At 37.8% G+C, this 24,663-nt stretch overlaps 1 protein-coding gene across 2 annotated transcripts in view; it reads left to right on the top strand.

The window, feature by feature from the left end:
* RNF217 (ring finger protein 217) overlaps positions 1-24,663 on the top strand; it is a 121,055-nt gene that overhangs the window by 72,055 nt on the left and 24,337 nt on the right. For both annotated transcript variants that reach the window (XM_046676085.1, XM_046676086.1), the window contains exons 2-3: positions 4,848-5,081; positions 16,799-16,963. In XM_046676085.1, the coding sequence (XP_046532041.1) occupies positions 4,848-5,081; positions 16,799-16,963 (399 nt within the window). The remainder of the gene's footprint in view (positions 1-4,847; positions 5,082-16,798; positions 16,964-24,663) is intronic.

Raw genomic sequence — 24,663 nt, 5'->3', positions numbered from 1 at the left:
CACTTAAAACCACGACTGAATTGGATAAATTGAGCTTCAAAGTCCAAAGTTTATACTTTCCCTGTCCTTTTCTTTGGAGGATTTAATTACTTAATCTGCCACTTTTCCTTAGGTCTCTCTCACTTGTGTCGCTAAATTACTTCTGGGTTCTCCCAGGTGGCAAATTAGCCATCTAGCTTGAGCACTAAGTGGGTAATAGTGTTTCTTACTAACGCCCTTGGAGGTTGTTTTAGAGTTAAGTAATTTTGTTTTACAAGAATGGGCATGTTTTTGTTCAGAGAATTGGAGAGCACATTTTTCGTTGATAAATAGTGGTATTAGCATTGAACGCAACAGAAATTTAAAATAACTTTGTTTTAAGCATATTAAGTACATAAAATTCTGTGAACTGAAGTTAGATGACACATTATTTAAACTGTTAAATTGATATTAAAGAATTATCATTTTGGGAGCTATTTGGTATCATAGTTATGTTTTTTAAAAGACTTCTTTTTTCTTTAGACCCTACTGAAATATTTATGAACGAAATGATATGATGTCTGGTATTTGCTTCAAATAATATGGCAGGGCCATATGAGTCAGGGCACAGAAAAAACCAGATTGGCAGAGTGGATAATTGTTGAAGCTGGAAAATGAATATTTAAGCTTTCATAATACAACTCTGCCAACTTTTGTAAGTGTTTATGATTATCCCTAATAAAAAAATTTTTAAACATTGGCTAAAATATTAAATGAATTAGTACCATCAAATCCAAAGTTGCTAGAAGAGGCTATCAACACAAATTTAAATTTAATTGTTGTAGTCTCAAGTTCCATGAAGGCAAGATTCATGGCTTAAGCTACTTTATATCCTGGACCTTTATATCCTTTACCTGTAATATTGTAGAAGCTCAATGTATGTTTTTTGGATGAATTAATGATCTTTATTCTTGTTACTATAATAAATTTGCAGTGAATCATTTCCAGCAAATACCACATATCCATGTAAATTATATGTTATTCGAAACTTCTCAGTAAGTAGCACCTGCCAATCATCAAATTATTCAGGCCAAAAACCTGGAGTCATCCTGGGTCCCTCTCTTTGCTTCATCCTCCATGCCTGGTCCATCACCAAACCCCATGGGTTCCCCTTCCAAAATGCACCCCAGATCTGGCCACCTCTTGCTACCTAGTTCAGTCTTCCGTCCTTTACTGCCTGGACAACTGGAACAGTCATATGCTGCTGGTTGGAAGAACATGTGCAATCCAGAGTTCTATTATTCTCCCAGTCTCCACTTTTTTCCTTCCACAGCCTATTCTCCAGGAAAATCCTGAATGATTTTTTAAAATGTAAATCAAGGTATGTCACTATTCCTCATAAAACCAGTCAGTGATTCACATTGAACTTGGAATACAATCCACACTTCTTATCCAACACGGTCTGCATGTTCTGCCTCACTTAGTATGTGTGTCAGTCACTCAGTTCTGTTCACTGAACCCAGGCATATCAGGCATCTTCTGCCTTGGGACCATTGTCCTTGTTTCCTTTGCCTGCAGTCTCTTCCCCAAGTTCTCTGCATGACAGGACATTTAGTTCTCAGTTCAAGTTGTCAGCTCCTCAGAGATACCTTCCCTGATGTGTAGTTCCTTCGTAGCACTGATTACAACCCACCTGGCCTATTTACTAGTTTATCATACATTTCCTCCACTAGAAGCCCTGTGTCTCTCTCTCCTCATCTCTCCGGAGTCCATCTCAGTGCCTAACTCACAAAAGCCACATTTCATTGAAATCTGAGACGTGATCAATTGTAAGATGCAGCATTATAGTATGGGCAACCAAGAAAGTAAAACACTGCAAATTAAACTATGGCACAATGCTAAAGGCTATTGATTGTAAGACAATCTTGACTTTTGAGATATTAAGATATTGAAAAAATGTATCTTTGAGTTGATGAAATATAAATCTTGTTGCGTAAATAAATGAATGCACTTTGCTTAATCATGTTACCTGTTTGCTGGTGGTCTTTTGAGGAAATTATTCTGAAAAAGATAGCCATGTAGAGGTCAAGAGTTGCATAGGTCATGAGTAGCATTTTATTATAAAAAGGGGATATTGTTAGTATGAAGAAGTATGAGTAATTCAAAGGATTGGATGAGTACTTGTTCCAAACTGTCAGTTACTAGCTTACCAGCAATGATTCAAATTTTGTAGGTCTGGGGTGGGCCAGGAAACTTGAGTTCTCAACAAACACCGTAAGAGACTCATGCAGTTGTCCTGGAAGTAGATTCAGGCCCTATTCTGTAAAAGGAAGGAAGACAGAAAAGATGGGGACAGACAGAGATTGGGAGAGTTGGTAGTGGGAAGATGAGGGAGTATGATCATATTGCTTCTGTCATTTAATAAGTGAGACCATTTGGCTCAGTGTAGTCGGGTAGGGATTTTGAAGCTTTCGGAAAGAAGAGAAGATATAGAATAGGCAAAACGCAAAGAGTATTAAAGTGTAAGGAAATTGCGTGTTCTATGGAAATGGAACAGGTTGCAGGCAGATTTGAGAAACACTGAAGAGGAAGACACAGTATTTGGTTGAATCTTATCTGCAAGGCATGTGGTGAGGCAGTGAACACCTACTGCTGAAGGAGTGACAGGATAACCTGCCCCCTTGAGCTGCCTTGGGTTGCTCTGTTCCCTAACCTGCATTCCATTTTTATAAGACCAGACTGTTCCTTGGCGCCTGTGAAGTTACTGCTTCCATTGTTATCATTTATTTAGCTAAAATAAATAAACTTATAGGTGAGGGAAGCTAGATTAAAACATTGACCTGGGAGTAAAAAATTGCGGCTCTTACCCCCTAAACTAGACTGCTCCCCAATAAACAAGTCACTTGAGTTGGCCCAGGTCAGCTCTTTCTTTGTGGAATGAAAAGAAATTGTCTTTCACATGCTGAAAACCGAAGTTTTCTGTTTTCATAGGAATATAGTCCAGACTCCTAAGAGGCTTCATGCTCTGATCTCAGTTCATCCATACAGCCCTGTCTTTCTCTTTGGCCCACTTTGTTCTCCAGTCATACTGCTCATCTTTCAGTCTCTCTAAGGCTGTCATCTTAAGTTAGGATGCAGGGACCTTAGGGCAGTGCACATTTGATCCACCTGGGATGTGGGAAAAACATGAGTATCCCTGCTGTAGTGTACTATGCTCTGTTACTTCCAGACCTTTGCCCATGTTGTATCTTCTGTCTGCTGGAAACACCTTCACCCTTGTTTGAGTAAGTCCTACTAATCTTAAGATCTCAACTTGAAACCTAACTTCTTCCAAGAAGCCTTTATTGACCCTCCCAAGTGTGAGGTCACCCAGCACCCCCCAGTAGCCTCACTTGACACCCTGTACTCTCCCCGTTGGGACACTCACCGCTTTGTATCACGATTGCCTCTTTATTGATGGGCATGTGTAAAGCTTCAGTGCCTCACCCCAGGACCTGGCTCAGAATCAGGCTTGATAAATGTCAACAGAATGTTAAAAGAGGAAACGTATTAATTTTTTAAATATTTTATATTCTTCATTAAGCCAGTTTCTTATAATGTCACACATGGCTTCTATTTAACAATCTTCTGAGGACTTCTGTCGTGAGCTGTAACTGGAAAAAATTTATTGCAAAACATTATTTGGGTTATAATAACATTATCATAACTGTAATAATTGTAATAAAATCTGATTGTAACTGTAAGCAGACTCATCAAGAAAAGTGGAAAAAACTTGCTTTGGGTTAATATTTGAAAAATCTCTCTGGACCATGTTTTGTACAATAGTAGCATAAAATTATGTTAATAATTTACACTTTCAGCAGGTCGGTATGAAGAAGGAGGTTTATCCAAAGCCAGACTCTTTCATCCCTTTATCAGTCTGGCTCATGTCCTCTACTGGTATTATGTATATCCTTCCCATGCATCCTTCAGCCTATAGCTTCTTAACTCTCTTTCCTCAAGTCTGTGCCAGGTAAACAGCAAAGTTAGAAGTTACTATGAGTTTATGGTTTTTTTTACTTGCTCCTTGTGGTGCCATTTTTCTATTCCCAGACCATGTGGCTTTTCCCCATTCCTGCCTCAGTCCTCAAAGGGTCAACATGTTTTGCCTTCTCAGAATGTCAGGTTCGCCCAAGTGAGAAAGAAATGGTTTAGCACTGGTTGCCGTTCGGAGCTTTCACTGCCTCCCTCTGCTACGTTAGGATGGGCCAAAAGAGATTATGATGCCATGAATATAAAGAGTTCTTGGTTGCTACTTATGGCAAACATTCTAGGTTCTCCATATTTCAAAGTAGTTTACTTTCTTCATATTTTAAAATTTAGTTGTGTCCACATTTTGTGCTTTAATCTTAGACTGTAATCTTTAATGCTAGCCATATCTAGAATCCCATACCAAATGCTAAATATAGCATTCCAATATATTCTTCTTGTCTCCCCTAATCTATCTCTGTGGTCCTTTGAAGAAATTCACCTTATAAATTACCTCAGTAATTTTAGAACTCAGTAGTAGCCAGATCTCATAAGGATTATTTTTTTACGTTGTTGTGATTGGTTTAATTTTCTTCCTTAAGCCTGTGGCTTAGGTCCACGTAAGTTCACGAATATAATGATAGAGAATGTTTAAACATGCTATAAATCATTTTGGAAACATTATATAGTGATTAATTATTTTGGTACTGCTAATATAGGTATCATACTAATTACCATTTATGATGTTAGGAATCATGAAAAATGACAGATAATCCTTTACTGTGATTATGAATAGGCAATACTGAATGAAAAAAGAAAAAAAAGAGAAACTTAATAACCAGTGCCTTTTTTTTCCCTCTCCCATCTGCTCTCTCACACAGGTACAACTTGGCCAAGTAGAAATCAAATGCCCTATCACAGAATGTTTTGAGTTCCTGGAAGAAACAACGGTTATCTATAACTTAACGCATGAAGACTCCATCAAATATAAGTACTTCTTGGAACTTGGCCGCATTGATTCCAGCACCAAGCCATGTCCTCAGTGCAAGCACTTTACAACCTTCAAGAAAAAGGGACATATTCCCACCCCTTCCAGATCAGAAAGCAAATACAAAGTAAGCATGTTCACCAGAGTTGTGGGTTAGATGTCACATGATGGGAGCAGCCAAATTAGGCCAACTTGTGGTGGGCATTAAGTGGGCTTCCTTCCCTTACCGGAGTCTAAGGTGAGTATATATTGACCATGGTTTGAAAATGTGTGGTTTGGGGAGAGCACTCTTGAGGATTTAATTAAAGCTTTTCTTTGACTTTAACCGTGTTTAAAATTCATCTAGTAGCCTAATTGAAAGGCTAATCTTAAAGTTATTGTCATTACCATTACTAAATATTTAATAAATACTAAGACTTTTTTTAAATTTTAGTATAAGCTCGACTTTTTTGAGGGGACCAAATGTGAATCTCCTCTGGCTCTGTCTATAATGAGTGAAAGTAGTATAAAATACTCTTCATTCATTTATTCAGCAAAAACAAAATGCCAGGCAGTGTGCTAAGTTTGGGCTGTACAAATGTGATGTCGTCCTTGCTCCTGTTTTTGTGCCGGCTGGTGTCCTTAAGTCATGACTATCAGGAAAAACCTTTCTTTTTCTTCTCTAAAAAGTGCATGTATGATGTTACAAAATTGTATAACTAAAATAATACCCTTACAGTAATTTTGAATGCTGACTTAATAGCAATAGAATATTTTAATTTGGCTCTGTATATTCTTAGATTATTTTTGTTATTTTTATTACAATTATGTTACTGATGTCATCAGAAATTATTAGTTTCAGAAAGGCTTGTTATTTTATGACAGGATAGTTGAATTTTTTCTAAATTATATTTAGAATTATAAATTATGTATATATTTTATATATTACATATACTAATAATTTATATATTTATAAAATATATTTTTATATATATAAACATACTATACTATTTTGGAATTTGCAATTATTAAAACCCTATAAATAATTGAATAAAAGTGGAAATAATTTAAAAAATATTGTTCTTATGAAATGAGTAAAAGGAGGTGTAATTTCAGGTACAATTATAGCAATAGTAAAATGTTATAGGTCTTCTTTCATCCAAAATCACCATCGGGTTGTGATGAGCATAATTTATCACAATGCGCACGTATAGGGAATGAACTATGGAAGAATTGAAAAATATAAGATCTTATATTTGTATAATTCTGAGTGAACCAAGGGCACCCTGATAACATTTCCCAATGTCAGGCTTCCTCCAACATCTGTCAATTGGGTTGTAGGTAAGAGGAGTAGGGGGCAAATGGGTCAAGACCTCAGGTCTAGTCAACTCATTTTGTTTTACTTTTGATGAGCAAAAGAGAAGGAAATTTGCTTTCGGGAGAGGAGGAATTCAGTACAAAATAAATGTTGTTGGCCATGAAACAGTTAAAATCCTTGGGAATAGATGAGGAATGAAAATCCCAATATAAGGTGAAACTACTAAGCAACTTTCAAGAAAAATAAAACTACCGCAGAACTGAGGATGGTTATGTTTGTGACTCTTCTTTACTTTTGTAGAAGAGATATCTACAATAGAAAAGGAAAATTACCCCACTGTTCTATATTGTATAAAGTTCCAGGGATAATTCAAGCAATTCCTGAAGCAATGATTTTGACTATTTAGTATGTTTGTATCACATTTTTCTTCATTAAACTCCAGACTCTTATATGAACATTAACCATCTGATTTACATGCCTATCTATACCTGTCTGCATGTTATGAGTAAAGAGAGCACAGACATGGACACTCCAGCACACCAACTGTGACATTCATGATTATAGTGTAGCACCCTAAACTGAGACAAATGTCTTCATTCTTTTTGGCGAACCAATGGATATTTTTTAGGTTTGCTGTATTTTTTAAAAATTCAGTTACCCTAATAATGAAACTGACTTCCAAATTGGTATAGTTTTTCATAACTTTAAGATTAGTGAATTCAAGCACTTGAATGTAATAAATTGAATCATAAGGCAACAGAAACAAAAAAAAAGTTTACTAGTAATGTCTAACATGTCTGAGCAATGTAAAATCTCTTTATAATATTGTTTACAGCCTAAAGTAGGTTTTGTATCTATTGATAAAACCCTTGTAATGTATATTTCAATATTATTCTTTGTGAGTCATTGAGTTACAATATTTTGATCCAGGATGTCATTTTTTGAGCATTTATTATGGCTTCTGCTGTCAATTTGGAAGTACGTAACATAGAAAGTTAAAATTGCTTGAAAGTATTATAGGTATCTTATAGCAGCAACTAACCTTTGAGTACATCTCACATGAAATTTGAGATCTAAAATATCATAGTTGGGGGTTTCATTTGAATAGGCTTTTGTAAATACCATTTGTTAACTTTTTGTACTCAGCAGATGGAAAAGGGGTAAACAGAATATATCAACAAGCAGTAACAAGAAGTCTTAGGTGCCAGGTTATCCTTCCAGGCCCTCACTCAACAACTCCCTTCTGGCAAAAGTTTGACTAAATAGAGCGTTTCTTTATGTTCTGAACTCTGCAAACTCATACTATATCAAATAGAACGAGTGTGTTCCTGAATTGAGAGATTTACATTGAGACAACCTCAGCTTTGGTCAAATCCAGTCTTTCTTATTCATAATATTTCTACCTTCTTGTCCCTGTAACTCTTGTCACGAGGCCAAAAAGTTTTACCGTTCCATTTCTACAAGGTAATTTTAATTTCAAACTAGAAATCTAATTCGTAACATCAACAGTTCCTATTATTTATTAACACAACTCCAACTGCATATAAATTCAGGGAAAAGTTAGCAGTGGGAAAATAGAAATATTGAAGTTGTGGCTCTAATGGTACTCATGTGATGCCTGGAGACAGAACCCAAAGTTTTTCTCCATAGCACTTATCCTCTGGGATTTTATGGTATTTTTGTGAGGTTATTTGCTTAAAGTTTTTCTTTCCCACTGGTCTCTAGGAGTCCAGGTCCAGGCTTGCTTATTGCTGATAACTTGTGTCAAGCATTATGGCTGGTAGAGTATACTGTCAAAATAATTTATTTGTTGAAGGAACTGATAAGTGGGCCAATGCATAAACGACAATGTGTACTATAATAAATATAGGTAGAAAATGCTGAGAGCATAGGAGAAGAAAGGACAGGAGAGACTGAGAAAGCTTCATTAAAGAGTAAACACATTAAACTAAGGATTGAAATGTTGAATTTGCCAAGCTGGAAAAAGTGGGTCAGAGCACTGGCTTCAAACTAGATTCAAACTCTCAGCCTGCCACATACTAGCTCTGTAACCTGGAGTACAGCTCCCAGTTGTTTAACTGGGGTAGTAATAGTCCCTGTCATGAGGGTATAGTAAGGATTAAATGAAATCACATATATAAAGTGCTCAGCACCACGTCTGATACATCCTAAGTGCTCAACTTGTACTATGAACTTTTATACTTATTATCATTAGAAGTCAAGGGCAGCAGACTGAGCAACTGTGGGTTATTGGGAGGGGAATGGAGGAGTCAAAAAGAATAGAGATGCAATAAAAGATTGGGTGACTGGTGATGGTGGGAGTAAAGGAGGGATGAAATTGACGTTATCTTGAGGAAGAGGAGCAGGTTTGGGGAGTAGAAAACTAATTCGATTTAAAATGTGTTGGTGACGTTAAGTTTGAAGACCCTTTGGGTCCTGAAAGAAGAGATGTCCAGGAAACATGGATCCTATGCTCAGGAATGATCTGATGGAATCATTAATATTTGAGGGGGATGGTCATTGAGTTCAGAGAAATGAAAAAAATACATGCTTTGGGAGATAGGGAAAGTTATAGTTGTTCTTCATGGAAGAGGAGAGGATTGCAAATAATTAAATATAGTTATTTTACTCCTAGGTGTTTTACTGAGGTAGGTACAGCTCTAGATTCCCGTCTTATTCCAAGTGTAGACCATGAAATGATCCCCTTTTCATACTGATTTGGAGTGAATTGAAGGCCATGCATAAATCAACACAGGGAACAGATTAGAGGTAATTCTCCTTATGGTTTCCTTGAGGCAAAACTAATAATAATCCCCACTCTTCTTCCCATAAACATTAAACAGAACCTTGATAATTCACAAAAGGGTGCTTTGACTCATCACAAAGTGAAAGAAAAAAGCCAGTAAAATGTCTTGGGGAAATTCTATTCTTACCTTATATCTTTAGCATTCGTTTTTCTCTCTTGGAATTATAAACCCTCTGGGTAGAAATCACATTTTATAAAACTGCCCAAGTACATTATTTCCTTGAGTGGTAAAATAACTTTTCTAAGGGCTTTAAGATTATAATCAAATCAATGGGTTTGTTGTTCCTAATTGGTGTACTTTGAAATGTGCTTATGTGAAAGGCTGGAATTCCGGTAATATTCAGTTTCCCCTCTGCCTGTGTCTACTATTCAACCTTCTCTACCTGTCCTGTGCTCCAAAAAGTTGCCTCTTTGGACTACTTCTCCAAACTCCCTTACCATCTCAGTTTCTATTTGGGTTCAGCCAGGGGTTGGCACTGGCAGGAGATGGGAGGATGGAAGGAGAGGATATAGGTGCCTTACTTCCTCCCTCCCTTTCCTGATTCAGTGCAGAGCTCTGGCAGTAGCTGTGTCCCTCCATGACTGTAGCTTCCCCCTAGGTGGTCCATCCTCCACATTTCCAGTTCTCACTGGGCTCCAGAAACTTCTTTCCACCCTTGTCTCTTAGGCCCTAGGAGTGGCAATGGCTTCCCACTGTTTCTGCTTCTGGGGGCCTCCTAATCCTTGGTTTGTTCAAATCCCAGCTGCACCTCTTCAGCTGTGCTTATAATAAACAATTTTCATTTTAAAATAAATAAATAAATAATGTGCATAAGCTTCCTTCTAGCAAAGATGATTTGAGGAAATTCTTTTCCATATATAAAAGTGTTCGAAGCTTTCCCATGAAAGTATGGTTAGTATGCTACTTTCCTCTTCTGTTTTAGCCTGACACCATCATTTTAAGTTGACAGTGTTTACAAATTGAGAGTCAGATTGTGCATCAGCCCTGCAAAGTCAGTTTAGCTCATGACACACACTGATTTCTCTTGGCATTAATGCATCATTGATGTCAGGAACCGATGGATCACAAGTATAGTTTCTTAAATGATTGTTGCTGGCATAGATTTGCGAGGGAGATAAAGATGTAGTTGTCTAGTCTGGTTTAAAGAAGCCAGTTTAAACAGAGGGCATGTTGTACATTTTACCTTTGAAAAAGTGTGTAACACTGAGCTATGATGCAGGCCTACTAAATTTGTTAGGATGCATTTCTCCCTCTAGTCACCAATGAGATGCTTTGCTAAAATTGTTCTTTGTTTGCTTTCTTGATGCATAAAATCATCATAATATTTTATAGAGTCTTTACTTGAGCTTGAACTTCTAACAACAAGAGCCAGATATTTGGAATTCATTTGATATTTTAGCCTACATCTGACCTTAAAAAAAAATTCATTTGATGTTTTAGCCTACATCTGACCTTAAAAAAAAAATAATCAAGGCTCACAGCTACTATAAATTGCCTGCAATGGGATTGAGAACTGTTTGGTTTTCACTTCATCACATCATCCTTTGGGTCTTCAGCACTGGAGACAAGTAAAGAATCTTTTCTGTCTGAGGCCCCACTGGATATTGGGTGAAAGTAAGCCGAATCTGGTGTTTATTTTAAGATGGTCTGGAGGATGGTTCGGACTGCATTTCTTACCCACCACACTGTACTTCTGCCTTCTCATATGTATGCTCTCACATCTGTAAGGGAACCTGATGCAGCTATCCACGCAGTGTATAAGTCCTCTCTACAAAATGCCTGTCACTTGGCCATTCATCAGACACTGATTGAACACCTCCGCTGTTTAGGAACTCTCTACTTATAAAATCATTCCCTTCCATTTTGAAAGGACTCATGGTTCCCTTCAGCCTGAGATCTCTCTCTCCTGCTTTCACCTGTTGGTTGCAGAGAACACTCCCATTTCCTCGTGGACACAATGTGGTTAGATGGCCCTCCTTCTACTTTACATGAGTATCTCTGTGAGGTGTTAGCCTTATTGTACTGTGTTCAGAATGGAGTGTCCCAGTCAAAAGAGGATGATGCGACAATGCGCTGGCTAGTGAGTTTGGGCTACACAAATCAGAGCAGAATCTTCCAGTACCTTTTATATTCATCTGTGAAGAGGTGGGTCCTCAGACAAGAAATAGACTCAGATAGACACTTCTCTGGGCCTTGCTTTCTAGGTTTAGAGGAAAACTCTATAAATGCTTAAAGGTGTTTCCAGGCAGTGGGAGCAAGATGGAACAGTGTTTGTTATGGAACAGTGACTCTCAAATTAGGAAGAGAAGACTCTTTCAAAGGACAAAAGCCCCATTCCCAAGTTCTGATGTGCTGCCCTAGAAAAGCATGCCTCCCTGTTGAGAATAAAAGCTAGTATTGAAGTGAATGTATTGTGCTGGCAAACCAGGATGAGTGAGGTCGGTGAGGTTGTTTATATGAATCAGCACTGTATCTCCATATAGCTTATCTTACCATGTGACACTCTGTGTTTTTGTCCTCGTTAGGTCCCCACCTTTAGGAAAGTTTCTCTTTCATTTTCCAGCTTAGTTTCAGCTGTGCTGTGAGCAATTAAGTGAAAGGTCACTTGGCCACATTTGGGCTGTGTTCAGGGAACAATACCTCATGAAGCCCACGTGTTACTGGCACCACAGTCAGGGAGAGATCACCTAGCAGGAGGTGAAATCTTAGAGAATAAGAATCAAGGCAAGAAGTCAAGCCCTGTTTCCCATGTGGAGAAGCCCTTGCTGTAGGCATTGATCTTGTAAGGGAGCAGACAGTGCTTCCTTGAAATATTTGAAGCCATGCATCAAACACTCCTCTTCTCCTCTCTCTAACACCCTGTGGTTCTTCACAATCTTCTCCTCTTCAGGAAAACTACCTTAAATTCTTAGGAAAATTTTATAACTACAAGATTTCCCTATTATTTACATATTGATCTGTTTCTTTAGGACACACCCTAGTCTGACAGCTGTTTTACATGTTTCATGTAAATACCACAGTGTATTTTGAGAGACACATCAAGAGTATAGGAACATCAATGCAAGGCTAATTGGATCCTCTTGGACATTTCAGCAAGGCTCAGGGTTGAGCCAGCTGAAGTGACCTCTCCATTTGGGCTACACTGGAACACTGGCTCTTTCCCCACTGTAGCATGTACTCTCAGGCCTCTGTGTTGCAACTCAGGCTGCACCCTCTGCCTGAAGTGTTACCCCATCACTTGTCCCGGTGACAGTCCAGTCATCTTTCACGGCCACTTTCTCTCTGAACACCTCCGTCCCAGCCTTCCCTGAGCACCCTTCCATGGTACCCACTCATCCGAGCTTCTACTCTAGCAGTTATTTCATGGTTTTGTAGCTCTCTGGGTTTGTATCTGGGCAAGTGAATTCATGAACGTATTTCATTAGTATCTGTCTTAACCTGAAACTCTAGTAGAGCAAATTCTTCTTGGAAAACTGAGTTAAGCTCTCATATGAGCAATGCTACATTTCCATGTGGGTGTCATCTGATATTTTGAGTTTAAGTAATGATTTTGTGGTTTATTTAAGATAATTATGTATGAAGAGTGTATAAAATTTAGGCAAGAAAAGACTTATCTGGGGGGCTCTTTGGTTTTGAGCTCTGTTTTTATTTTGTGGGTTATTTCTTTTTTGGCATGATAAGCTGTCAAGGGAAAATACCATTGCTAAGGTCAAGTAGGTTGGTTTAGCTTATCATCCGAGAGTCACTGTGGCCCAGATTTCTGGAAAAACTAAGGGAATTCAAAAGTCAAAAATGAAATTTTTTTCGTGGACTCGGGGGAAAGTTAACCAAGATTTCCAGCTCTGATAACTTTATTTTTGAAGCACATACAGCTCTGCTCTTGTAGAAGAGGTTGCACATTAATCATGATGCTCAGTAAAATGTCTTGTAGATAAAATATTTAGTAAACATCATCTGGTAATCTAAGAAGTACTGATACCATCTCAACCACTGGTCGTAAGTTAGATGTGTTGGTTTTTCTTTGAATTCATTTCACGTTAGGCAATATGTAGTACTTGCTGTGTGCAAAATAATTCATTTTACAAATAACTTACTGAATGCCTACCATGTGCCAGAAGTTCTGTGTTACTTAACTCTGGAAATACAGGATGGGCAAGACCCAGGCTTTGCCCTCAGTGAACTCATAGGCTGTTAGGGAGATTAGACAGCTGCACTTCCAATGTCAGTTCTGTAAGGAAGACACTCAATCTGGTTGGGAGGAATAGGGAAGACTTTTTGAAGCGAGTAGCATTTGATCTGGATAAGATTTCAATAGACAGATTGTGTTAATTGGACTTTCTCCAATTACAAGAAGCAGAGATGTGCTGTCTCTCAAGCTGACTCAGAGGTTGGTTTACTCTGAGACTCCCCAGGAAGTGGGAAGGGCCGGAAAGCAGTCCCAGCAGCCACCCAGGCAGGCCTCACGGAGAACCGGACACCAGCTCTGGTAGCGTGAGAACCCCTCCATTGTCTCACTAGATGTGAGTGTCTCTTGTTCCCTTCTACAGTGATCTGCACTATGGTCACTCAGCTCTTCTCTGTCTTTGCCTCCACAGCAAAGGTAGAGTGTATGTGTATCCCCATTTCACTCCTCAGAAGAGAAAATCTGCTCGGTTAATGTCTATTCAACAATGAGCACCCTGCTGCACAAAGCCCATGCCAGCCCCCTTGCAGGGTGCTTGCCAGCCAGTGGATACATATTCTTGACTTAAGGACTCATCCCTGGTGCAGGTGTGGCCAGAGAGAGAGGGTCCCATGGCCGAGAGCAGTGCTTCTCAAACTTTAGCGTGTGAATCTCCCGGGGACCTTGTGAAAACGTAGGCTCTGATTCTCTAGGTCTGGAGTGTGACCTGAATTCTTTGTTTCCAGCAAGCTCCCAGATGATGCTGATGTTGCTGCTCCTCCAACCACACTTTGAGTAGCAAGGATAGAGCTTGATGACCTCTGTGTGAATATAATCACTCAGAAGGCAGACACTCATGTGGGAGGTCTGTGGTTGTGAGATGGCAGTTCACATGGAAGAATAGGTATAGTACAGGAGTGGAGGAGGATGCGGTGTTGATGTCTAGGTGTGTTTCATTTAAGGCCAATTTTGAGTATGGTTAAGGTTAGAATGAGTAACGCATCTTCAGGCCAAAAAGTCAGTATTTAGACAATTCAGGCACAGTCTGAATACCAAGGCTGTCGGGGTTGGCTGTTCGTCCTTTCATTGTTTTAATCCTAAGCAAGGCAATAGTTGTTTTAATGTTTTCGATGAGAGACAGTAAGCAGTCTGGTATGAATTTAAACTGTGCATCTTCACTTGAGAGCTTGCTGCAAAACTCCTTTCACAGTTTGTCAGCAAGTCTGTGTTGTTGGAGAGGGTTGGCAGTAAGATCTGCAGTGGGACTTACTTGTTTATTGCGAGAAGTTGGGAGCCACTGGATGGGACGGACACCAAGTGTCAGATTTTTTATCATTCTGGTGCCTTAGGAGAATCACACCTTTCTAACTGTCTTTATTAGAGAGACATAGATCTGATGGTTCAGCACTTGATCACGAAGATCCCGAACCATTATGACGTCTGAGAACCAGAGAGTGAATCCCAGTTTCAGAGCACAGTCTCATTCATTCTTCTATTCATTTCATAAATATAATCTCTGACTAAAAGCCAAAGAGGTTTTATTTTATTTAACAGTGCTAAAGTTCAGTGATTTAGAATTATGAATAATGTCTAATAGAAGAGAACTGAATTAAATATTCAAGCCCATCTTACAGAATGGCAGATGCATGAGGAAAAGCGAGTCTTTCTGACTTCTTCCCCATTTCACTCATTCCATTCATAATTATATTCATATAGGCCCCATGCGATATTTACATCTATTCTTCATTGTTCACTGACATAGAGGAATGATCATTTTACATTGCTTTATTATCTGGAGCTTACCCACTTCAACTCATTCTTCCTACTTTAAAAATGACTTACTTTAGTGATCAGAAAAGGCAAAAATAGTTACTTTAAATGATTGAATAGTAGCATTCCTTTTTTTAACCAAGGAGTCTCCTAATTTATTTGAGTAAAATCTTGAAAAGGATTTTCAAAATTCACCCTATATTGGTAATCATGTAGAATTCTGACTTACTAAATAGTTTAACCACGTGACCTTCTTTGACTTCCCTTTTGGTTTTTAATTGTCAAAGAAAGCATTCTGTTTAGTATGAGGAAGAGTTTGGAAGAGAGAAAAGATTGCTGGTCCTGGAGCCAGACAAAGTTATGTTTAAATTTCTTCTTAACACATACTTGCTGTGTTACTTTGGGCAAGTTATTTAATCTCTCTGAGCCTTAATTTCCTCATCTGTAAACTTGTGGTGTTCATACCTACTTTGCAGCATTATTTTGTTGATAAAAATAAATAATGCATGTAAGGCAGCAGTATAAACATTACCATATAACAGAATTTCAATAAATAAATATACATGGACATCTTAAAAATTTATAACAAAATATTATTTTGTTTTGATATAAGTTAAAAGCAAATGTACTTTTGTTACTTCATATTTGCATAGGAAGAACATTATCTATTCTTGACATTAGTGAAAACTGCAGTGCTTTGAGTTATAAATAGAAGAGCTGTGATGGTCATTGCCTCTCAGTTAATCTATGTATCGGAACCACCATTGTCCAAAAAGTGGTTTCCCAAGAAAGTAAGTGGTGATATTGTATACAGTTTACCAAAATAAATTCTGACTAATCTTCACAATGTCATCGGTCAGTTCACTCGTGCTGCAGTAATGTAATGTGCAGGAGCACAGAGAAAAAGAGTCAGTTATCAGTGTTGTTCATAGGGAGACATTGTATTAATTCACTTTAATCGAACAGGGCTGGGAACGTCCAGTTATGCCCATATGTTTGTAGAGATGAGGACTGGGAATAGTGTGTGAGAATGGGATGCTCGACAGTCATTCCAAATAAAGGAAGTCAGATAAAATGTCTTCCGTGTCGAGTGGAAGACAGATATTTTCAAAAAACATACACACACACTTGCACAGAAACCTCCACGTAGTTAAAATACAAAGACATCTTTCTGATAGTTTCCTCTGTACAGGCCACGGGACCAGCATACTGATATATTTCTAATAGGATCCTTTGTATTATTTTTATAGTTAACCTCCATTAGATTAATAGCAAAGCAGGGTACTCATTATTTTAGAAGGTGCTTCATGGGAAATGCTGGTAAAGCAGTTGATTTGCTGGTGTGTTTTTCGTTTGATGAAGCATCTGTCAGGCTTTGATTATATAAAAGTGAACGAAGCCGTTCGTAGGTAGAGCAATGGAAATGCCTGGAAAAGTGCTTCAAGAGAAAAGCGAAGTTGAGGGCAGCAGCCTGAGTGTGTGGAAATGAGGCACCGTGAGCCTTCGGGTTTTACTCTGCTTCAATCTAGGAGATTTTCTTAAGGTCAAATTGATTTCCAGAATGTCCCAAGTGTTTAATTCCAGTAGAGTCTACAAACAGCCAAATCAGCCTTGCCAAAGCAACTCTTTACTCCCTTCATGATAGAATAGTTATATCTTACTGTAGTTTAGGTCTTTTAGACAGGGAGTTATTTTAAATCTGGACAAATTATAACCTTTTAGCTCATTTTCCCAAGCCTCACCATTCTTATCCTTTTAGATGCTTTCAGTATATCTACTAGTACTTAATATTGCTTTTCCTTACGCAGATCCAGTGCCCCACTTGCCAATTCGTCTGGTGTTTTAAGTGCCACTCTCCTTGGCATGAAGGTGTTAACTGCAAGGAGTACAAAAAAGGAGACAAATTGTTGCGTCACTGGGCCAGCGAAATTGAGCACGGGCAGAGGAATGCCCAGAAGTGTCCAAAGTGCAAGGTGAGAGAACCTTCGGGAGGAAAGGAAAGAATTGTGTGCATCTGGCTGTCATTGAACAATAATATTTACAATCTTGAAGTGAATTATGTGTATAACTTCTTCATGCAAGTGTGGAAAAAAAGAATATTCTCTGTTTCGTTTTAGAAGAGTAATTATATTACATAACTAAATTGAAAATTTTGTATATACACAACATATATTCTTATTTGCATTGCGTTCCAAAATTTAAGGAGGCTACATATAAATATTCATTTTACACTTCAAAATTCTTATTTTCCATTTAAAAATGGAGTTGTGTGTACAGGGAAAAGCTAGTAGGCAAATGATGTAAAAGTATTATTTCTAGTTTGCCACACGTACTGTAATCACTTCTCAATTAGGGGGCTCTGACTCCTGCAATCTTTTGCTTTTATTTCCCTCTGCCATTGCTTATCACTTTTGGATGACATTAAACTGATAGCTGCTTTTGTAAATCTAGGGAGTTACAAGCTAATAGCTAAAATCAGGATGTAGGGATTTATGAATCCCAGTTTTCATTTTTCTCTTGATAATCATGCAAGTCATCAAGAGTTAGAGGACATTTGAACTGAGACCTACATGTTGAAAACCAACTGTGCAAACAGCCAGGGAGAGTCTCCTATCGAGAAATCAGCAAACAAATCCAGTCAGAAAACAGGATAGAGATCTGTTGAAATTTGAAAGTTTTCTTTAAAGCTTTTAGAAATTATATCTGTTTATATGTATATGTACACTCTATCTTACGTGGTTCCACTTTTTGCCAAACTTATTTTTGGAAATCATGTCTAAATTGAGCCTAATATTCTTTTAAGAACAATTCTACAGTTCCTTACTGGAGACTTAGCACCAGATAAATGAAATTTGAATTATTAGAAAATTTTAAAAAATTGATCATTGTGAATTTAACTTGATGCAGTAAAAGTACATTCTGAAGCCTCTTAATGAGCATAAGTATGATGCACAGATTCACTATACCAAATTCACATACTAGTTTATACATATAGTAAGTAAAAGTGTTGCTTGAAATAGCATGTTACGTTCTTAGCAGTTGGAAGAAATTTCTGAAATAGTTTTGATGACCTGGCTCTCTTAAAAGTAATGTCTAAAAATGTTTGAGCTAAAGCTTTCCTTGTTTTCCCTGTAGAAGGCAAATTCATCCACAATTGTCCTTTTGATTCTGGGGCTGCTTATGACCCCTGCGTCAATTGCTCAGGACACTTTTATTTTCCATCCATTGAAGAACAATGAGAAAATGAGGCCTTTCCTCCCTTATCTTGCCTTTTCAGTTTATTCTAAGCTATTGCTCAGTTTCAAACTAAATAAAGGCCAGTAGGAATTTAGGAGTGCTGTTAAGTCATTGTACTTAACACTTTGTTCATAAGTATACTTTATGTCTCTCTGGAAAGCTGTAAAAACAATTACCAGTTAGCTTGGCTCTGAGTGAGTAATACTGCGGCATTGTACATTGGTGAAATTCTCCAGTGAATTGAGGTAATACTTAAAAACATACATTTATTACTGTAACCTCTCAATCTAACATTAAATACACTCTGATGTATAGGGAAAACAGCCAAAACTGTAAGGAATTTACTGAATGCACTAACAAACTTCCCATGGTTTTAACAAATCTAGATAAATAGTTAAGAGAAAGCATACACGCTGGTTTCCTTTTGAAGTAATAGCTAAAAGGTTGGGGCTTTAAAAAGAATTGCTTTTGAAATAGCTGAAAGCAAAGGAGCTAAGGAACTGTGGAATCAGTTTACATGACCATCTTGTAGCAGTGAATCTCCTCCTGGTGAGATTGAGATTCCATAGACTAACTAAATTAAAAGCAAAAAGCAAAGTAAGTTATTTTATTATTTCCTTTTTTCCAGAAACCAGATACCACGTGTAATTTCATTGCTTAATACATACTTTTAAAAAAATCTGCTTATTTAAAGGAAATTTTAAAATATTTAATTTATTAATAAATGTATGTCAGATGGTAGCAACCTGCCGGATGTTTGTAAAGGCCTGAATCATTTTAGATCTTAGAAGAATAATTAGAAATCTCTAATATTATTGTCTAATATTATAATAAGCATCAGTAAAGATAAGTTATGAAGCCTTCAAGATGTGAGTGAGGACTTTGTAAGAATGGTTAATGATCTAACCTTCTGGTTGTTCTTAATACTAGTCAGTTAGTATCACTTGTCTTACGGTTAACCAGGTTTGGATGGTTAGCCATATCATGTTTTTCCTTTGTGAAGTTTTGAATTGTTAAAACCTCATTTTTCCAAAGCTCCTATTTCTGCTGAGTCTATTTCTTTTGACGTATGTTCTTTCAAAAGAGAGGGGACATTCCTTCCGGCCCTTTTACCCAATAATTTGAAGCGCACTAGTTTAAAGAAGCAGGAAGTTGATGTTAAGAAACAATTATGTAAAGAAGGCAGTATATAAAGCAAGCATTATCTCTTCAAAAATATTTCTGAAGCAAATATTTCAATATGTTAATTTTTAAATGTGGGTGGTAAATCCATGTATGTCTGTTCCATTATTATCTTTAGTTTTTAAAGTGTTTGAAATAGTTCATGATGAAAAATAAATAAACTCTAAGAAGATAACAGAAGGATTATAACGTCACAGCTTTCTGGAGCAGCTTAAACATCTCTGTTTTCTCATACAACCTCTAAGGATTTGGCTGTTACATTTTTTTTCCTTCCTCGGGTTGAAGTGAAATGTTGCTCAGAATACTGGGCTTACTAAAGCAAAGTTGGGGTTAATATTTCTCAATATGCTTAGATTTTTCTTTTAATTATGAAAATTAAAGGGAAATTCCTCAAATATTCCTCCCTCAAATTACCTTCTTCTTTAATGTCAGATAAGAGAAGTATTTCCATGAACATTTGTGTAATGTGGTGCAGTCACAATGAGCCCGCTCGATTAGCTGCAGCTGACCCTAATTTCCTTTTATAGAAATAATTTCACATCTCTGTTTAGGCCGTTTGACAAGACATTGAATAGAGATAATTAATTAGGAATTTATACATTTTCTTAGACTAATATGTAAGTAACGTAATTTCTGAATTAATGGGTAATTAAGTCATTTGTTTTTATAATTGCAGGGTCAAAATATTCCCTAATTCTAGGTGAGAGGATAGTCACTTTTCTTTTTGTAAAAGAAATGCAAAGATATGAATAGGGAGTGCTGAATTCTGATATGCCATCTTTATTTTATTCATGAAAATGCCTTTGTACAATGATCTATCTTTCTCTGTGGTGTTAGCACAGTAAATAGTAATAGCAATACTGTCTAGCATCTATTAATATTTACTACATGTCAGTCTTCACTGTAGTTTTATACTTACATTGTCTTCTCAAATCCTTAGATGTGACACTAAGATGCTAAGTTACAATGTGCCACCCAGATCTTATCTATTAAGTGTCTTTTGATAAAGCTTTGAGGTGTTACACAGTAATAATAAAATGATAGACTCAGTAATATGTAAGTTACATTCGTTGTCTCATTTAAAAGAAAGCTGTGAGGAAGAGGTTTCCAGGTGTAGAAACAGTTTCAGAGAGGTTAAGTGGACCCAACGCCAGGCAGGGGAGAGTGAATTGTGTTCGTCCATAATTTGTTGTGACTTTGGAATTAAAAGAATTTACTTATCATGATATTTCCCTTCAGATATTTTATTCTCTTACATCTGTAACAGGATGCTTTGGGCAAGAATGTATTGATGCAGAGAAAATGATTCATTTGCTCCCATTCACCATAAAATTAGCAGAAAAGCCATGCCTGTGGCTCTTACATGTGAACTGTGGCTGTGTAGCCTGTGGTTGCTGAAGAAAGAACTTGGAGTATTAATATTGGATCTTATAGATAATCCTGCAATTCTCCAGCTCTTCATACACTGCTGCAAAAACACATTTGTATGGTTCTGATGACTGCTTTCAAATAGTGCCCATTCAGAAAATAAAATAGCTTCCCCTTAACCACCGATTACCCATTTTTAACTCTCCAGCTTGCTTGAAATCACGAACTTTGGAGCAGTGGTTATCACTGCCACTGTTTGCTTTGTGTGCCAAAATCTAGACCTGAGTTGTGACAAGAGCCTCATTGTTCAATGGCAGATACTTTCTGGGATGTAAACTACATTGCCTCTAATGCTACATTTTTATGACAAATAATTTAAATATTTGTTTACTATCCTGAGATTAAATTTATAATGTGACTACATATAACAAGTCATTTGAAAAATCAATATCTTTTTTTTTTTTTTTTTTAAAGATTTTATTTTTTCCTTTTTCTCCCCAAAGCCCCCCGGTACATAGTTGTGTATTCTTCGTTGTGGGTTCCTCTAGTTGTGGCATGTGGGACGCTGCCTCAGCGTGGTCTGACGAGCAGTGCCATGTCCGCGCCCAGGATTCGAACCGACGAAACACTGGGCCGCCTGCAGCGGAGCGCGCAAACTTAACCACTCAGCCACGGGGCCAGCCCCGAAAAATCAATATCTTGTCCTAATTATAATATAAAACAGAAATAAGTGAAAATATTGTAATGAAATAATATGTATTTCAACAAGGAAATACTCAGTACTGTGACATTAAAAGACGTGGAGAAGAAGTCAGATTTTTGTTCCTATTCGTAAGGCATAAATTTGGATTTAAGAAACCTTGAAGTGAAACTTAAATATTAGCAATACCTATTCTTTCCATTTGACATTTTAAATGAGGACAAAATAAGTGTGTATATATATATGTATGTATATATGTAGTTATATTGCTAGAAAATTTAATATTCATTAAAACCACACAGACATATTTTGGGCTTATATATAAAATAGAGTCAGGTTCTAAATACAATCAATCTTTCCTCGATTTACACAGCAGTTATAAAATTAAAACATTCGTTATCTATTAAAGCCATGCAAACATTATTTTTTGTTTTATGTAAAATGCAGTTAGGTTCTATGTTCAGATACTTATAAACAGATTTTCACCTCTATGAATGTCTAATGCATTAGAAAATTATATGGTCAGAACGCAATTCTCTACCGTAGAGGATGTCCCAGGCATTGCAGAACAACTTAACTGCCAGCATCAGCCACCTTTGTAACAAGCATACCCTGCCCTACAAAAGGAAAAATCTGAAGCATCTTCAGGGGGCTGAGAGCCCCTATTGAGAGCCTTTGTTAGATGAGGGCTTCTGAGAGGGATAAGTTCAGTGAGCTGTGTAGACAGGGGAATGTTTGAGTAAAAAGCTGCCCATTTTCCATGTGGATACCGACGGGACCAGTTTTGCTAAAGAATCTAGAGCTTTCTTAGATGATTCATTTAATTTTAAGTTTTAAGAGTAGTTTTTTCTTTCTGCAGCAAACTCAACTTAGAATTCAAAACAAGGAACAGGTTTTACTGGTGACAGCAATCATAGGCAGATCATAAAGGTTTGGGGAGCTGTGAGCAAACGTATATATCCAAATGCCTGCTCAGTGTCTTCACTTGCCTTATAGACTTCGCTAACACAGTATATTCTCTCTCCCCAAAGTGATTCTTCTCATAGTTTGCCCATCTCAGTAAATGGCAACTCCACCTTCCAGCTGCTCACGTCAAGACCTTTGCATCATCCCAGACTCTCTTTCTCACACCCCACATCCCATCAATCACTAAGTTTTGTAAATTGTACCAATGAAATATATTTAGAATTTGACCACATCTCAGCACGCCTACCACCACTAATCTGCTACAAGACATCATCTCTTTCCAAGATTTTTGCAATAGCCTCCTGATTGGTTTCTTACTCTTCACAGTGTTCTTAACCCAGCAGCCAGAATGAGGCTGTGAAACATAAGACAGATTCCATCCCTCCTCTGCTCAAAACCCTCCATGGCTCCCATCTCACACAGAGAAAAGCTAGTCCTTATCATGACCATCTGCCCTGTCCCACTGGGGACACTCCTCCACCCCATACTTCTCTGACCTCATCTACTTCCTTCACACTCCGCCACTCACCCTCCTTGCTGTGCTTCAAAGACATCAGGCATGTTTTCTTCTCAGAGTCTCCATACTTGCTCTTCCCTTTGTCTAGAATATTCTTTCCACAGATACCTTCACAACCAGCTCTCTCCCTTCATGTCTTTGAGCAAAATTCAGCTTCTCAGTCACTACCCTCCCTTGTCTCAATAGGTAATATGCCCCCATATGCTTTATTTTTTTCGCCATAGCGCTATAGTACTTATCACTATGTAAAATAGTGGGTATATTTTGCAGCCATGTGAGCAAGGGGTTGTGATTTATTTTGGTCCTTGAGATACCTCTAGCATTTAGAGCAGTGCCGGGCACTGGGTAGCACTAAATACATAATTGTTGAATAAACGGATATCATTTTTCTTTCCTCCTTGTACGACTTTTAGTGAGAATCCGTTATGTGCTCTGTTAGAATATGGCCCTTTTTTTCATAAAGCTCATAGAAGGGGAGACAAAGCCGTTACATTGACAATGATAAAACACAATTGCCTTTCAGTAGGGCTTGGCATAGAGTATTATAGGAAGGTTCCTGATAAAGGGACATCTCATTCATCTCAGGGAATCCAGGGAGAGCTGGGTTGTTGAGGATTTTTTAGTGGATTTGGGCATGATGAAAGGTATCCAGGAGTAGGAGTATTATGATTAACAGCACAAGAGCACAGAGCCAGGACATGTGTGCCGTGTACGGGGGCCACAAGCACTTTGTGGTTCCCTTAGTAAGGTTCTCGGAAGGAAGTGGTGAAAGCTGGGCTGTAGAAGCACACAGAAGCCTGGGCTTTGCATGCACGGTTAAGAAATGTGGATTTTATCCTCCAGACTGAAAAGTTGGTGCTATCAAATTTGTATTTTCGGTTGGTTGCTGTTGGTTATATGAAGGTAGTTGTAGACATCTAGAAGGAAATGATGACAGTAGGAGCTAAGCTAGTGGTAGAGGCTGGAGAGGAGGAGAAGGATTAGATAAATATCTTGGGGCTAAAACTGTGTGACCTTGATGATGAGATGGATGTGAGAAGTAAGAAGAGAGTAATCCCTGGATATGTAGCTCGGGTGTCTAAATGGATGGTGATATCAAAAACTGAGTAAAATAATGGAGATGGGCCTAGTTTTACTTTGTTGTTCTTGAGCTAGGGGGTCATGGAATGATGATGACTATGGTTTTGTTTATTTGACTTTGAAATGTTTGTAAGGCATATAGATACATATGACCAGCAAACAGTTGCTACATGAGTCTGCAGCTCAGGGGCCAGATCCACAGTGGAAATGAAGAAATGAGATCCAGTAGAGGGAAGTTGAAACCATTTGAATATGGAAAAGATCACGCAAAGAGTATGTGCAAAGTGATAGGTCATGGATGGAATGAAGGGATAGATGAAGAAATAGGAACCTAAGAGAGATAAGAGGAATACCTGGAAAAAAGATATGTCAAAGGTCAGAAGGAGGTAGTGATCAACTGACTAAATGACACTGAGAGAGACAAGATAAGAATTAAAAACATGTTCATTGGATTTGGCAATGAGAGGGTCATGGATAATACACATGTGTTCTTTTTTTGAGAATATGCTGTGTGAAAGGACTTGTGCAAGTCCCCTTAGTAAAATAATAAACAAGATGTACATGAACTGAACGCTTTTAGATCTTATCCACTGGGAGATTAGCAGTTTGAGTGGAGGGGTACA

Source organism: Equus quagga, chromosome 11 (genome assembly GCF_021613505.1).
Source record: "Equus quagga isolate Etosha38 chromosome 11, UCLA_HA_Equagga_1.0, whole genome shotgun sequence".
In the NCBI taxonomy this organism is placed as follows: domain Eukaryota; kingdom Metazoa; phylum Chordata; class Mammalia; order Perissodactyla; family Equidae; genus Equus; species Equus quagga.
This window is presented reverse-complemented; position numbering and strand designations above follow the sequence as displayed.